Below are 17,948 nucleotides of genomic sequence, written 5' to 3'. Positions count from 1 at the left end.
TTTTTCAGGACACTCTTTCAAAGATAATTTGTCAAATCCAAATAACTTCACAGATCTTCATTTGTAAAGGGTTTAAACACTGTTTACCATGCTTAATTAATGAACATGCACCTGTGGAACGATCATTAAGACACTAACAGCTTACAGACGGTAGGCAATTAAGGTCACAGTTATGAAAACTTAGGACACTAAAGAGGCCCTTCTACTGACTCTGAAAAACACCAAAATAAAGATGCCCAGGGTCCCTGCTCATCTGCGTGAACGTGCCTTAGGCATGCTGCAAGGGGGCATGAGGATGTGGCCAGGGCAATAAATTGCAATGTCCGTACTGTGAGACGCCATAGACAGGACGGACAGCTGATCGTCGCAGTGGCAGACCACATGTAACACCTGCACAGGATCAGTACATCCAAACATCACACATGCGGGACAGGTACAGGATGGCAACAACAACTGCCCGAGTTACACCAGGAATGCACAATCCCTCCATCAGTGCTCAGACTGTCCGCAATAGGCTGAGAGAAGCTGGACTGAGGGCTTGTAGGCCTACTCTATATTCTAACTATTCATCCCCCCCAAAGTCAATAGTTTGTAGAGACACCTTTTGCAGCAATTACAGCTGCAAGTCTCTTGGGGTATGTCTCTATAAGCTTGGCACATCAAGGCAGAACTGCTCCAGCTCCTTCAAGTTGGATGGGTTCCGCTGGTGTACAGCAATATTTAAGTCATACCACAGATTCTCAATTGGATTGAGGTCTGGGCTTTGACTAGGCCATTCCAAGACATTTAAATGTTTCCCCTTTAACCACTCGAGTGTTGAAGTCAGAAGTTTACATACACCTTAGCCAAATACATTTAAACTCAGGTTTTCACAATTCCTGACATTTAATCCTAGTAAAATTTGGACACTTCAAGCGATTTGGACACTTCAAGCCCTCGACCCGCTCCACTGCAGCCCCGTCGATGTGGATGGGGGCGTGCTAGCCGCTCCGTTTCCTATAGTCCACGATCAGCTCCTTGGTCTTACTGACGTTGAGAGCTTGTTGTTCCGAACCCACATTGTCCAGTCACGGACCACCTCCCTGTAAGCTGTCTCATCGTCGCCGGTAATCAGGCCTACCACCGTCGTGTCACCACCAAACTTGGTGTTGTGTGTGGATGAACAGGGAGTACAGGTAGGGGACAAAGCGCTCACACCCCTGTGGGGCCCCAGCGTTGAGGGTCATCATGGCGGAGGGGATGTTGCCTACGTACACCACCTGAGGTCAGCCTGTCAGGAAGTCCAGGATCCAGTTTTAGAGGGAGGTGTTCAGTCCCAGGGTCCTAAGCTTGGTGACAAGCTTGGAGGGCACAATGGTGTTGAACGCTGAGCTGCCAATCAACAGTATTATCACATAGGTATTCCTCTTATCTTGGTGGGTGAGGGCAGTGTGGAGTGCAATAGATATTGCGTTGTCTTTGGTGGTGGAGGCCCACTTTTTCTTATCCTGCTTATACGGAATTTATTATTATTTAAACTATGTATTCTTTGTTTTTAATGTTCTTCTTTTGAGTGGCAGCCTGTGTTTTGTAAATGTATAATGATCAACAGATTAATATTGCACTGAACATGTTGAAACATGATTACCTGCCAAAGCTAATCTCCATTTTCTGTTCATGCGTTCACACCCATTCACTGTGGTGAACGATTGTCAACTCTCAAATTACAAGCCCCTCAACTCTCCAATAACACAAAACGACAATTTTTTGACAGCGAATGGTAGCGAAGAGGATTCAACAGGGTTGCTTTAATAGTGACAACGTTGAGTTTTGGCCTGTTCCTAATAAATCATTCCTGATCAGGGTTGTATTCATTAGAGACCAAACGGAAGACACCGGACTGAAACGGTAGGACTACCTGGACTCATAACAAACGTTAAAATAATTGCAAAGTCTTTTCTGTTGCGTGCCGTAATGAACATGACCCAGTCATTGCAATTGTACTGATTGCGATTTCATCAATGTATTTTCCCCTCTGTTGGTGTAATAACCGGCATTGGCTTCAATTATGTTAACAAACTACCTTCTCTCCTCTCCTTCAGGGCCCATTGTAAAACAATCATACAAGTTATGACCCAATGATCTTTATTAAAAGAACCATGAACACTGCATGAAGAAATGCTAGAAAAACAAAAAAACTATTAAATAGATGATCCTTAGAGTGTCTATTACAAAGCGTATAACCCAGGGCTCAGACTCCTCCTTTCTAGAAAACTTCTAAATGTAGGGACACAAGGGTCTAGTGTTGACCAGAGCCCTATGGGCCCGGTCAAATGTAGTGCACTACATAGAGACTAAAGGTACCATTAGGGGATGAAATACCCTGTATAGCAGTCCCAGATCTGGGACTAGACTATTTGTATAGTATTTAGGGGCAATTGACCTACTCCCAAGTAGTGCACTGTGTGGGGAATGCACTTGGGATGCAGACAATGCAACCTGATGTCTGGTAAGGGGCTATTTCTACCTCCAGTGTCTTGGTTGTTATTCCAGAAGGAGGGAGTCAGGTGTCAGAGGGGATGGAGTCAGAGAGGATCATGGGAGATCCTAGCTGTAGTTCCTGCTGTAGCGATTCCAGGTCAGCCGGAGTCATGCGGTGCACCTCCAGCCAATCAGAAAGCAGGGAGGCCGAGAGGGGGCCTGAGTCATTGTAACTGATGGAGGAGAAAAGAGAGGGAGGGTTTGATAAACATTCCCCTGCTCGTGCTAATTATCTTTTTCACTGACAGTACACCAACTCCAAATGTATGTATGGTATAACATTTGCATCTACAGTGGTTTCTGGGGTATACTTGTTTAAACTGTGTTTAACATAAGCAAATTAATTATGTTTTCATAGCGCACTGATACACAAATGTGTTTGACTTGTTAGGTTACCTGTAAATACACAGTAAAAATCTATACCCTTTTACACTATAGTGCCGACCCGACTGTACTATGCTGGCTGATCAATTATTTTCAGTCTTTCGCAGCACTGCTCCAGGAATGATGGTGTAGGTGTAAAGCTTGACTCACCTGTCTCTGAGGTCTGCGTGCTGGAGGTCAGTGAGGGACTGGTTGAAGAGGTCATCCAGGTCAAAGCCCACTCCGTATCCTGCCCCACTGCCCTTAGGGGTGACAGAGAACACCGGAGGCAGCACATCTTCCACCTGAGAGTGGCAACGAGATGTTAAAACCTGAAATCACCAACATCTGTGTTGTTGATGTAAAGAATATTTGTTGGTCTGTGGTGTGTACTGAGGAGCAACCAGATGCTACACTTGACACTTATGAAATTGCTTATTCCAGTTACTGATAAGCATGCACTGTCATGGTCAAAACATGTTGATACAACAGTAGCTAAGACGTCTGTCCACAATAAAGCTCTGCCTTCTTAACAACACTATCAACAAGGCAGGTCCTACAGGCTAGTTTTGTCACACCTGGACTACTGTTCAGTTGTGTGGTAAGGTGCCACAAAGATGTACCTCGGAAAATTACAATTGGCTCAGAACAGGGCAGCACGGCTGGCCCCTTAAATGTACATAGAACTAACAAAATCAAAATCTTTTGCGGCTCAAAGTGGAGGAGAGATTAATTTCATCACTTTTTGTAAGAAAAAATGTTGACATGCTGAATGCACCGAGTTGTCTGTTTAAACTACTAGCACACAGCTCAGACACCCATGTCCACCCCACAAGACATGCCACCAAAGTTCTCTTCACAATCCCCATGTCAAGAACTGACTGTGGGAGGCGCACAGTACTACATAGAGTCATGGCTACATGGAACTCTATTCCACATCAGGTAACTGATGCAGCAGTAGAATCAGATTTAAAAAACAATACCTTATGGAACAGTAGGAACTGTGACGAGACACAGGCACACATAAGACACACTCATACACATGGATGTTGTATTTTAAATGTGATAGAGGAGTACTGGCTTGAGGGAAAACAATTCATGTATTGGGTAAAGTGTTAAGAAATGTAATGTCATGTAGTATTTTCAACTGTATATAACTGTCTTAATGTTGTTGGACCCCAGGAAGAATAGCTGATAATGGGGATCCTTAATAAATACAGATAAAATGCAAATACACCATAGAGTTAGAAAAGCTAGAGGTTAGTACCTCCTATCTTTGCCATTGATCACTTCTGTGGCAGCGCCATGGAGAGCTATTGGGATTATGAAGTAGTCAATGTTGTTCTCATGGACGGACTCACCATCCATAAGATCAAAATGATACTTTTTTCCCCCCTATGTTTTATAGATATACAGCGTTTACAAAGTGAGGTAAAAACAGTTTATAATTTGGGGTTTTGATAGGGTTTGACAATTTAACTCATAAGGCATTAAAAAGGTATATACTTTGTATTGTTATCACCTTTAACCCATGCCAAGTCCCACCCAGTTGACTGTCACTATTTTGCTATCACTATTTTGTCCCAAGTCCGCCCTCTAGCTTTTCTAAATTAGTGGTTTAGTTAATCTACCTTTATAACCCCCCAAACAAATGTTGGATTACCAGACAAAATATGGTCAATATTCTGACTAGAATAAAAAATATTAAAAAATACATAACTACAATACTGCTAAGAAAATATATAACAGGGGGAGGGGGGTCTAGGAGAGGATGAGATTAGGAAGAAAGGAAGGTCAGAGACCACTCAGACCCACCTGTGACTTTGAGAGCTGCAGTGTGACCGTGTGGATGTCAGGGGCCACAGCGTGCACCGGCTGTCCGGTGTCTGTGAACCCTAAGCTGGGATGAGGAAGGGACGGGGCCCCTAAGGCCCCGCAGAGAGGGCTCTGCGTGTGGGACCCGGGCTTCTCTCTCAGTGCCGAGCACAGCTTCTCCATGGGTCCGGCCCCACTAGTGACTGAGTTAGGGTGAGAGTTGATGTTGTTCTGACCACTCCCTGTTCTCATGTTGCCATTGGTTTCGCTCGATGGTAGTGCTGGGGCTTTCGTCAAGAAAGTCCCCACGGGGTGCGGCTGAGGGAAGCTTGTCTGGCAGGCTTGGGGTGATCTGTTAAGGGGTAGCTGCTGTTGCTGGGAAGTCCCGGCCCCTACCTGCTGCACAGCCCAATTCCCCAGACAGTTGAAGATCCTTGGCCCTTCGTACTCACCCTGCGTCGGTTTTAGCGCATTGTTTTTAGCTAAGCCACAGGAGGCTCCATCCACCATGTCCATCCCTCTACTCACAGCCACACGCCCCATCTCCTCTCCCTTTGTCTGGCCCAGAGAGAAAGGCAGTGAGCCCTGGGTATTTAGTGGCTGGAACATCCCTGACAGATTGGGATCTATTTGGGGTACCGTCTGTTTGTGAGTCTGAATCTCCCCTGCTTCCTTATCCGATTTCGTGTGGTTAACAGCCATTGCCGCCTGGGTGTTTTCGCTCAAATTCCCGCTGAGGTGGGAACTCACTTTGCAGCCCTTAGTTTTGGCTGTGTCAACATCGGGGTTCTGTGATTTGTCTGCACGGCTGTCCATCATCCTCTTCCAGCGTTCCAATAGGCTCTTGTCATTGTCGCTCAGGAGAACCCCACCCAATGAGTCCCCTTCTCTTCTCTCCTTCTCTTTCATCTTCCTCTCCCGCTCCTTAGCTCGCTCCTGCCTCCTCCGCCTCTTCTCCTCCCTTTCTCTTTGGCGCTCCTGGGCTGTGACGGGCCGCCGTAGCTCCGGAAGAGAGAGGGAGGAGGTTAGGGAGCATGTCAGACCTGTTCCACCTGTATCCATACTCAGCGCTGTTGGACCTCCATCTGAAGAGAGAACACAAGAAATATTCTCGTTAAAGGGTAGTGCAGACAATATATATATTTCTTCTTTACATTGAAAGTAATCAATGGACAAGGAGAGACTGCTTTGGTTTCTAACCAAAACCCAAAATAAAAGTCAATGTTCACCAGTTTCCATTTTTAAAATACCCATACTGAACTACTCCTTTAAAAAGTAACACAGTAAGACGCAAGCACGTCAGCCCTTTTAAGAAGAGGACTTGAAAGTGTAGACTTGTACAATTTACCTCTGGCTTTGTTTCTGAGAGCCGACTTTCGCAAGGCCTCCTTGAGCGCTGCTTTGGTGTCCTCCGAAATGGCTCCATCTTTCCTGGTCCCTTCCCCTGCCCCCGCTGTTCCCCTCGCCCCCTTGGACAATGACTGAGTGAGGGACTGCGAAAGCGACTGAGCTTGGGCCTGGGAGAGCATGAGAGAAGGCACAGAGTTGGGCAGAGGGGCCATGGTGTCGTGTGCTAAAGTGGAGGACACGGAAGACGCAGCCTGGCCCTGAGACATTGGCTGACTCTGGGTGACTTGGGTCAGAGGTCCCCCCTGGCTGGTGGGTACTAGCTCCTCCACCTTCGAGCTTTCTCTCAGAGCTTCAGATGGTGAGGTGCCCTGGGAAGAGACTGGCGTGATCAGGTCTATGATCTCAGGCTGCCCGCTGTCCGAGTTGGCGCTGGGCATGTCCACGTCCTGGCAACTCTCTGCCTGGGTCAGGGGAGGCAACGTGTGGGTCAGACGTTGGGATGGGGTCACCTCTAAAAGGGGCGGGGCATGTTTACTAAAGGATGGCAGCTGATTGGCGAAAGTTTGGCTCCCTCCTGTCGTTATATGATGCTGATTGGCTTGACTCTTTGACACTGGTTGCGGCTGCATCGGCGATACCTGTGTCGGTCGTGACATGGAAGCCAATGAGTTATTGGTCAGGTTGACGGTGGAGGTTTGAGCAGACCGTTGGTCACCACCACCACCCTGCCTCTGTAAGGGCCTGAACTGGATCCTCTGCCGGTTGTTCTGCTTCCGCCGGTGGAAGTCCTGGATCTCCACCAGGATGGCCTCTTTGATCTGCTCCCGGCTCATGGGCGCCTTGTCGAACTCAAAGTCGAAGGCAGGCACGCAGATGGGCTCATCGTCCTGGTCGTGGTACTTGGACAGGTAGGAGTGCTCTAGTGCCTGGCTCACATCAATCCGCTCGCGAGGATCGAAGCGCAGCATGGTGGCCAGCAGGTCCAGGGCAGCAGGCTCGGCCTGCGGGTACAACTTGGCCAAGGGTACGGGTGCGTGCGACGGCAGGCTCCGCACATACGAGCGCACCCGATCAGCCCCAATGGCCCCGATCACGCCCTCTGGTGGTGTGCCCAACACGGACAGGATAAGCTGCAGCTGGTGGACATAGTGCTTCCCGGGAAACAGCTGCTTGCGGCCCAGCATCTCGGCAAAGATGCAGCCCACGGACCACAGGTCGATGGCCAGGCTGTAGTGGTGCAGCGAGAGCATTAGTTCAGGGGCGCGGTACCAGCGCGTGGCCACGTACTCAGTCATGAAGGAGTGGGACTCCTCGGGGTGTGAGCTAAGGCCCCGGGCCATGCCAAAGTCCCCGATCTTCAGCTCGCAGTTCTCGTTGACCAGCAGGTTGGAGGGCTTGAGGTCACGGTGGATGACATTGGCCGAGTGCACGTACTTGAGACCGCGGAGGAGCTGGTACAGGAAGTAGCGTGTGTGCTCTGGAGTCAGCGGCTGCCGGGAGTGGATGATCTGGTGGAGATCACTCTCCATCAGGTCCAGAACCACATACCTGGAAGAGGAGAGACGAGGACAAAACAGAAAAGATGGAGAAATTACGCTTTGTTGTATCTGGTCATTTGTAAGTTAAGTCATGTTTTTTTTCTCGATTGTACAACAACAACAAAAAAGTACTTTCCAATAAGGGGAAAGAAATATAATGAAGAATAACAGTTACTTACACAGACTTGAAGTGAGGGAGGCTAGGCTGGAGGATGTCTTTGATGGCGATAATGTTGTCATGTTTGAAATGCTTGAGAATCTTCAGCTCTCGTAATGTACGCTTGGCGTTTTGCACCACCTCGAAGGCATTGGGAATCTTCTTAATTGCCACTTGTTGACCTGTAGATAAGTTACCCAGATGAAAAAAAATACTGAACAAAAATAAAAACGCAACATGCAACAATTTCAAAGATTTTGTTACTGAGAAGGAAATTAGTCAATTTAAATACATTAATTAGGCCCTAATCTATGGATTTCACATGATTGGGCAGGGGCATAGCCATGGGGGGGCCTGGGAGGGCATAGACACACCCACTTGGGAGCCAGGTCCACCCACTGCGTAGCCAGGCACAGCCAATCAGAATGAGTTTTCCCCCACAAAATGACTTCATCACAGACAAAATAACCCCCTCCCAAACTAGAGCCATGACTCTAGTTAGATCCCTATATGGATATCTTCCTTAAAAGGGTTCTAGAGTAAATAAGGGATAATCAACGAGGGGCTAATGAACAACGTGGGAAATGTGTTCCATGACGTGCTAGCGGAGTGGAACTAACCTTCCACGGAGTTGCATTATTTTCCAGAGAACGCATAGAGCCCCGAGTTGATTATCCCTATTATATTGGTCATGTACCACAAACCTGATGTGCCTTATTGCAATTATAAACTGGTTACCAATCAGTGTCTTATAAACACCTGTTTCCAGTTGCAGGTGGAACTCTGGGTTCCACCTGCAACTTGAAACAGGCGTTTATAAGACACAGGTGCCTTCCAAATCAAGGAAGCAATCGCCAAGTTAAGGTTGGTTGAATATTGTTTTACCGTTTTGTCAATTAACCATCAACTAGCTATGCCGCTGGAAGTTTGAGTCTGATTGGCTATAGAAGCCCATATGGCATCGGTTAATGCTGGTACATCCGGACAAAATATACCCTATGACTGGCCTGAATGTGCCTTTATGGACTTTGTAAACTGTCGAGAGTAGACCATTAACTGACCCAAATGGTTGCCAAATCAGGCAAAGGCTAGATGCCGTTATTTTAGAATGAAACATGCATTTGAAAACACTGGACTTTTTGAGTGGATATTCAAATGCAGTTTAGGCTCAAGCCTCGACCAAAGTTCTGTACTCCCTTGTAAATAATAACACAATTATTCATTGCATTGCGATGTAGGAATGGTCATTTTCTTGTCCCTAGAAACAATCAATAGGGGAGCTTTTCAAGCTGGGCCCTGGGAGCCTGGGGAAAAGACAGCAGGCTACACCTGTCATCTGATTACTGCTTTTCATGACAGGACAATTCACTGCAGTAGTAGGCCTACATACTATATTATAAAGATTGAGCAAAATATCTTAAATAAACACATCCTCTGTAGGATAATGCAAAGACAATGTATCAAATAAATTGCTGGGAAAAGTTTGGGAGGAGAGAGAGCGAGCGAGCGATGGCTGGTGATGTTGAATTGATACATTGTTTACACGAACGCATTGCAAAGCACAGGACAGGCAGAGATAAGCACAGTGAACAATAAGATCCAAATGAGTTCACAACCATTCGAAAAATGAAAATCACTTAGCATGCAATGATTCACTTTGACATGCTGATGTGCCCGGCTAAACAGTGTAAAAATATGAGAGGCCTGTAATTTTCATTTTCATTTTCAATTTTCATCATAGGTACACTTCAACTATGACAGACAAAATGAGAAGAAAAAAATTCCAGAAAATCACATTATTATTTTGGATGGTTAATTTCAATCAAGAAACATTTATTTTTTATTTTAAATTGGGCTGGCAATATTTTAAGGTAGGCCTATAAGAAAAGTGGATGGGCCCAAGCACCCAGAAGCCAATGGGAGGAGAGGATCCAAGGTCCTCCCTCCATTGGACCTGCTCCTACAACGAGTTTGCGAGGATTTGATATAACAGGGATGGAGCAAGCAAGGATATGACAACTAGTATTGTTTTCAGTCGCAACCAAAAACTTCAAGGCAAGCCTCTCACCATTGTCCCGCCTCCTGGCGGAGGAAACGACTCCATAGGCCCCTGTGCCGATGGTCTCTATGACGTCATACTCCTCACCAACCTCAAAATTCACATCCAGGGAGTGGGCTTTGAGCAAAGCCAAGTTCTTGGCTGCTGTGCTGGTGTCTGCCGTACTGCCTGTTTCGTTGCTTGGTTCCAAGTGCAACCTCCCTACTTCATCATGGTTCTTGTGGTTGTTGTCCCTGCCATTGTTGACAGCCATTGAACTCTGTGTTGCCATAGCCCCGGATTCAGCAGTTTCGCCTTTTCTCCCCTCCTTGGATGACATGATCCTTGAGGGAAGAGAAGAGGAAACGGAAGGGACATGATTAACCAGTCAAAAAGCTACATCTATTTTTGAATTAGGCTATGCAGCTGAGCTCCAACTAATTTCTTTACATTGAAAGCAGTTGAGTCAAAGCTCATTTCATTTGATTAAAATCTCATTCCTCCGGCAGGTAGGCTATCAGTGTCCAGATATAGTGCCTTTGGAAAGTATTCAGACCCCTTTACTTTTTCCACTTTGTTACATTACAGCCTTATTCTAAAATTGATTAAATCCCCCCTTCAATTTACACACAATACCCCATAACGACAAAGCAAAAACTGTTTTTCTTATAAATGTTTTTTTAACATTTTTTATTAAATTGCAATGTAAATATGACATTTACATAAGTATTCAGATCCTGTACTCAGTACTTTGTTGAAGCACCTCTGACAGCCTTGAGTATTCTTGGGTATGACATTAAAAGCTTGGCAAACCTATATTTGGGGAGTTTCTCTTGTTCTTCTCTCCAGATCCTTTCAACCTCTGTCAGGTTGGATGGGGAGTGTTGCAGCACGGCTATTTTCAGGTCTCTCCAGAGATGTTTGATCGGGTACAAGTCCGGGCCATTCAAGGACATTCAGAGACTTGTCCTGAAGCCACACCTGCGTTGTCTTGGCTGTGTGCTTAGGGTCGTTGTCCTGTTGGAAGGTGAACCTTCGCCCCAGTCTGAGGTCCTGAGCCCACTGGAGCAGGTTTTCATCAAAGATCTCTCTGTACTTTGCTCAGTTCATCTTTGCCTCGATCCTGACTGGTCTCCCAGTCCCTTCCGCTGAAAAACATCCCCACAGCATGATGCTGCCATCACCATGCTTTACCGTAGGGATGGTGCCAGGTTTCCTCCATAAGTCTTGGTTTCATCAGACCAGAGACCATGTTTCTTATGGTCTGAGAGTCTTCAAGTGCCTTTCCAAATCATATCCAATCAATTGAATTTACCACAGGTGGACTCCAATCAAGTTGTAGAAACATCTCAAGGATCATCAATTGAAACAGGATGCAGCTGAGCTCAATTTCGATTCGCATAGCAAAGGGTCTGAATACTTATTTAAATAAGGTATTTCTGTTTTTAATTTGTAATAAATTTGCAAAAAATGTATAGAAATCTGTTTTTGCTTTGTCATTATGTGGTAGTGTGTATATTGCTGAGAAAATATAAATATTTAATCCATTTTAGAATAAGGCTTTAACTTAACAAAATGTGGAAAAAGTTGAGGGGTCTGAATACTTTCCGAAAGCCCTGTTCATCATTGAGGAAACCAGTGGTCTTAAGCTGAAAGAAACGTTATACTTTATTTAACCTCCAACCCATGTTGCAGTCATTGCAGTTGTATGGCATTGAGATTTCAATTTCAATTTTCTATGTCTATATAATACCTGTGCTAGGAAAAGGCCTCGACTATCCTACTCAATAGCCCTATTCATAGGAGGTTGGTGGCACCTTAATTGGGGTGGACGGGCTCGTGGTAATGGCTGGAGTGGATTAGTATCAAACACAAACACATGGTTTCAATGTGTTTGATGCCATTCCATTCGTTCTGTTCCCGGCCATTATTATGAGCCGTCCTCCTCTCAGCAGCCTCCTGTGGTGTGCTATAGCCTAAAGCACATATTGAGAACTGCCTCATGAAAAAGAATGAGGCCTATGTTATATGAAATATTCACAATATCTCTAACATTTGAAATTGCATTATCATATCAAAATAAGCAGATCTGTATTATGTTATAAATAAATCATTGGCTGATTAGTCAAATATCACACAATCAACTCTGAGATATTATAGTCCAGTGGATTGCATTTTGGGGTAATCCAATAAATCATTTCATCACGAGATCAACTGCTACAATAGGACTCTGATACCCACGTAATCCCATTTATGCACGGACAATGAGGAACAGTGTACCCTCTTCCATGGGCGTATCGGTATTAGCCTACCTGCGTCTTCAGAAAAGATAGCTAGCCCCACAACAATGGCCAACAAAACGACTGCTTCCATGAGTTGAGCTGAAGCCTTTATCAAATATGCCTGCCAAATGCCAATCCTGTTTTTAATGTTCACCTGAAAATAAACTACAATAGCAGTACGCTACATTGCATGGCAATTTGTTGTTATCGCGACTGTAAATATACTTCCTTGTAGTCTTCCGTTTTCTTCTTCTTCTTTGGGATTTGGATAGCGGATCTCATCCAAGTTTTAGGTGCATACACCGCCACCTACTGTACTGGAGTGTCAGGCCAGTTATGGTGTGAGGCCAGTCATGAAATGCGGTCCAAACACTTAAGACACACCCTACCCCCTCAGCCCTCAAATTAAGTGGACACTTCTGATGACGTGTCACGACGTCTGACAATTATACACTTGCAGGGCAAGGGGTGAGGGAGGAAGGAATGATTATTATTGGACCACCCTGTTCATCCTGCGCAATTATGAGTGCATGTCTACTTATATTAAATATATAATTATTAATATACGCCTACTATATGATAGTTAGCAAATGAATTTGCTAACTAATGTTAGCCTGCCTAGCTGGAGCCTCTGAAGGATAATGTTTTATTTCTACAATTTCCAAAAGATAACCAAACAAAAACATATTTACTTTTTACGAGACACGTTTGTGCAGTCATGTGCGTTAGTAGCACAATTTCTAACTTAATTTCATTCGTTTTTACTTACACTTGTATGCTGACTTCTCCATTGATGTTGTTTTTAGCGGATGTACTATCGTCACGAATTGAATTATGGGGAGTTTCAGGGCCTGGAGTGAACATAATTGTACACTCGCAAAGCCGACGAAAAACGAGGGCTGAGGGACTTATGTTGTAAACTTCCCTTGCTTGGCTAATCATTTGGACCACGCTCCAAGATGGCAACAAGGATTCCCCCAAGGGCATAAGGTGAGGGTAAGTAGACGAGGGTGTGTCTTTTAAAGGTTTGGACCGCAGCCATGGCCTACATACATAAAAGTATCTTCATTAGTCCTGTTCCTCTAAGAAAGTGAAATGTAGCCCTAGACACATTAAAAACTCACTACCCCATTCCACTACTTTGACCCTATCTGCTCCTGCACCATGCCAATGGCCCGGAAGGACAGGACACCATTACTCAACACCTCCTGTTACTCTTCTGAAAACAAATTTTGTATATCCAAATACATCTCTGCAGCTGCCATCACAACATCTATTTTCTGTGATTTTACATTCCATTTCTGCAGTGCAGTTGATAAGCATTGTTATGAATGCTAAGAAGATAGACTTATTGAAGCATAAATCACTCGTTGGCCTATCCCTCTACTACTCACTGGAATCCTCTCAGGATCGCTCACCCTTGACCCATCCTACTCTACTTTCTTCACTGCCTCAGCAAACGACACCCTCTGCACTACTCTGATTCTTGCCATTCAACCTGCCTCTCTCGCACCAAACACTTCCAATCCCCAGCAACATGGACACCCCTATAGTTAACACACACAACTGTATCCACTGAAACCACACAATCCTTTGTCTCATGCCCTCCTGCACACTTCCCACATCTTGGAATCTCCTTCCTACACACTGCTGCAACATGACCATAAACGTGGCACCTGAAACACTGCAGTGGAGTCGGCACAAAAGCTCTCTAACAGGATAACTGATACATCCTAACATGTCGGGTAGAGACTCTGACTCAAAAGGACTGACAGTGACTCCGTTTCACTACGCTCCCCACTGGGTCTGTGACACACTTCCGTGTCCTTTTCTGAGTGACAGGAAGAAAATCAACCAGATTTTGAGCCTCTTCTTATTCTTTAAATTTGTATTGGCGGACCGCAACCAACATTCTGTGCCTACGTCACCAACTACTGTATTGGAATATGAGGCCTTCATCTATTTCCCTTATCTAGCCCAGTGTTTCTGCCTACTGTTCTGGAGAGTGAATTCATTACACTTAGTAATCACTCTTCCATCCAACCATTTCATGCGGATTAATTACCCGACGCATGAAAAAAGTCACGACTGATCTATAATGGAAACATGAAATACCGGCAAATTTTTATAAATGCCGACGGACAATTTGTTCAGTTCGACATGGTGGGATGTTTTTGTGTTGGTAAAATTAATAATGCAAGAAATGGTGGTGGAAACGCATTTATGCTTAAATATTTCTATATGATAACCATCGTATTGAAGTAAACATGGAGTTACACGATGAGATGTGGTGTGGTCCTCCCACTACGACTCGGGAAAGCATGAACTTTATTAGGATACAGACTAAATAAATGAACTTCACAGGCTGGTGAATGTGCAAGGTGATGAGCATGATGCTCCGTTCCAATAAATATCGAGGGTCCTATTCTGGTGACGTGATGATCGATGCCTGGTTGCCGTTTGACAAATACAAATAATCTCATAATAGGTAACCTACCCGCACTGTATTTGAGAGCTATTGGCTAGAGTGCACGTGCCAAAACCAGAGCACATTTGCTATAAAACACAACAGTGTTTGTGACAGTAGAGCTGAAAATGCGATGGAAATTTTACTTGTATTTTTAATTCGGTACATGGGAAATGAACCAGCAAAAGTTATTTTTATGTGCATTTAACGCACAGCTGTCACGTTCGTCGTATGAATCGGACCAAGGCGCAGCGTGGAATGCGTACATTCTTTATTGTTACGCACGCCTCTATGAAGAGGGAACGCAACACCCTGCTACAACTAAACTCTCCGTGAAGCGAAAAAGGTATGGACTGTAGGTGCAAGTAAGAATGACAACAGGCAGAATGTGGTACCGTTTACAAGGACTTTATTCCTTTACACGGTAATATGGGGAAAAGGGGCTGGACGGAACCAAAGCAAAGAAAGTAAATCTCAAAGCCCCCCTCTCCTATTTTACCTGCCTACCCACTACTTACCTAATTTAGCACCACCTGGTGCCCTAACCAAAATACAAGGGGTGGTCCGCCCAGGTCTTACCTAGTGTGTCTAGACAGCGAATATGCTACGGGTATATGTATGCCCGCGGGCCTCTTGCCTAAACACTCCCAAGGTGCCTTCCCCTTTCCCCCTGGGAACAAATGAAACAGAATATTAAACAATTTCAAACAAACTAAGAAACAAAGGATGTCAAATAAGCTCTATCTGAGCAACAAACTCACAGAACATACCACTTTCCAGCAATGTACTCCCAGCAAAATCAACCTCTATCACAATCAATCTCAGCAATCCCTACCTCCAGCAAAATCTCTACCTCCAAAAAAATCTCCCTCCTGAACAGAACACTGGCTTTTATATAGCTTCAGAAGGAATGGGTAATTGGAGACAGCTGTGTCTTGACGAGGGGGCGGGGTCAGCTCTCCAATTAGCCCTGGAGTCGACCAATCAGCTGCTTGAGGGATTTCAGGAAGCCATTTCCTGAAATAAACACATGCAAATACACAAACTACAACACATAATCTGGGGAACGTAACACGCCCACCACAAAAATTGCAAACCTAGTTTTGCAATAATAAATACCAACGTATCCCCAGTTAGTAAACCCGTGATAGAGCGTCAGCAACCACATTCGCCGAGCCCTTCACATAAGCTATCTGTACATTATATCTTTGCACAATCAGAGCCCACAGCATAAGGCGGCGGTTCTGGTTGTACATTTGTTAATAGGAACTGGTTACCTGACCTGGTTTTCGGCAATGGACCTACACAATCAATTATCACTCTTTCAAACGGTTCCCCTACCACAGGAATCGGGCAGAGTGGCGCTCGTGGAACTGTTTGATTCACTTTCCCAGTGAGTTGACATATGTGACATGTTTTACAAAATTGGACCACGTCAGACTTCAAACCTGGCCAGAAGAAATGACGAAGGACCCGGTTATAGGTCTTTGTGATCCCCAAGTGTCCAGACCACGCCTGGTCATGGGCGAGTGACAGCACCTGCTGTCGGAACGGTGTAGGAACAACCACTTGACACACTTCACTCCAGTCATTCATGGTGTCATGAGATGCCCATTTACGCATCAAAACTCCTGCTTCCATAAAGTAGGCAGTCTCTCTAGTTTTAGCTTCCTCAATGGAAATTACCGAAGCAAAACACTTGCGAAGACTGGTGTCTTCTTTTTGACATTCAATCACCTTCTCAGGGGTGACAGACAAAAGAATGTCATGTAATTGGGGCGCGATTTCGTTTTCCCCTGCCTTAGTTTTTACGGGGTAAAAACTGTCGGCAATGCAGAAGGAATACTCAGTGCATTGTCTTCTACCTCAACATTCTCAAAAATAGAACTAGCCAAATCCACCACATCTCCTAGCTTGCGAGATTGTGCCCTCGTTAACACACAAGCAGGAAAAACATGTGGAAATGCTTGAACCAATTTCTCATCTGTAGTTCTGATTTCTGGGTTGTCTACTACCTCTAACACAGGAGTGACATTACCACCAGCAATATCATTCCCTAGTAGCAATTTTACTCCTGATACTGGCAGTGTAGACACTACACCAACACGGAAACGTCCTGATACCAAGTCTGACACTAAGTGGACCCAGTGTAATGGTACAGGTACGGTTTTTGTCTCTATCCCCTGTAATATGACATGTGAGCCACAATACGTTTCAGGAGACCAGGGTAAAGCATCAGTAATGATTACTGACTGCGCCGCCCCGGTGTCACGTAGGATTTGGATAGGCTTTTGATCAGTTGGTTCTCCTGTTAAGGAAACATAACCGGCAGAGATAAACGGAGCATAGACAGGATCCGGTTTCTCAAATGCTGAATCAACAACTCGATCCAATGGAAGATCTAAAGACTTGACTAAACCCAAACCTTTCATTTTTGGGGACGGTGACAGGGACTGTTTCGGTTTATTTTTCAAAACTGGGCAGTCCGCAATCACGTGACCCTTTTGGTGACAGTAATAACATTCACGGATTTCTTGAAAAGGCTTAGGGTTGTTAGAGGAAAAAACGAGGAACTGATGACATAATCGTCCGGCCTTCAAAACATGGTGCACCAAAGACAGTCTTGTGTGTCAAAGCGTACTCATCTGCCAACACTGCTGCTTGGGCCAATGTCACCACTTTCTGTTCATTTAAATGAACTACAAGTCTATCTGGGAGGTTGCTTTTAAAGTCCTCCAACAGCATCAACTCCCGAATATCAGCAAAGGTGTTAGCTTTGCTGGCTGAACACCAACGACTAAACAGAGACTCTTTGTCCCTAGCAAATTCAACAAATGTACGGTGAGATGTTTTTGTGGTTCCTGAAGCGCTGCCTATAAGCTTCAGGCACCAACTCATAAGCCCGCAACACTGTAGTTTTAACTGTATCGTAATGTAAACTGTCTTCCAGGGAGAGAGCAGCTACTACTTCCTGGAAGACAGTTTACATTACGATACAGTTAAAACCACAGTGTTGCGGGCTTATGAGTTGGTGCCTGAAGCTTATAGGCAGCGCTTCAGGAACCACAAAAAAACGTCTCACCGTACATTTGTTGAATTTGCTAGGGACAAAGAGTCTCTGTTTAGTCGTAACACATGTAACATTTATTATATTAAAAATGAACACTGAACAAACTGAACAAAATAACACAACGACACATGCCGCTATACAAATGAGTGCTGACAGGCAACTACACATAGACAACAACCCACAAACGCCAAAGGGAAATGGCTACCTAAATATGATCCCCAATCAGAGACAACGATAAACAGCTGCCTCTGATTGGGAACCACCATAAACATACAAATACCTAGACCTACAAACCCTACACATACAAAACCCCTAGACAATACAAAAACTAGCGTATCCACCCTAGTC

General features: G+C 44.9%; 1 protein-coding gene across 2 annotated transcripts; it reads right to left on the bottom strand.

Moving 5' to 3' along the window:
• Positions 1 to 1,840: 1,840 nt before the first annotated feature.
• mapk7 (mitogen-activated protein kinase 7) lies at positions 1,841 to 12,328 on the bottom strand. 2 transcript variants are annotated; one of them, XM_024410364.2, is made up of 7 exons: positions 12,094 to 12,328; positions 9,812 to 10,125; positions 7,766 to 7,925; positions 6,047 to 7,596; positions 4,699 to 5,783; positions 3,055 to 3,188; positions 1,841 to 2,693 (listed from the first exon to the last, which is right to left on the bottom strand). In XM_024410364.2, exons 2-7 carry the CDS (start codon positions 10,119 to 10,121, stop codon positions 2,543 to 2,545), a joined length of 3,390 nt encoding a protein of 1,129 aa, XP_024266132.1. In that variant the 5' UTR covers positions 10,122 to 10,125; positions 12,094 to 12,328; the 3' UTR covers positions 1,841 to 2,542. The 2 variants fall into 2 exon arrangements, with proteins under 2 accessions (XP_024266132.1, XP_024266139.1); XM_024410371.2 differs by having other exon boundaries at positions 12,218 to 12,309.
• Positions 12,329 to 17,948: the final 5,620 nt, after the last annotated feature.

This window comes from Oncorhynchus tshawytscha, linkage group LG03, assembly GCF_018296145.1.
Source record: "Oncorhynchus tshawytscha isolate Ot180627B linkage group LG03, Otsh_v2.0, whole genome shotgun sequence".
Lineage (NCBI taxonomy): Eukaryota > Metazoa > Chordata > Actinopteri > Salmoniformes > Salmonidae > Oncorhynchus > Oncorhynchus tshawytscha.
The sequence above is the reverse complement of the archived record's forward strand: the minus strand, read 5'-3'. Positions and strand labels throughout refer to the sequence as shown.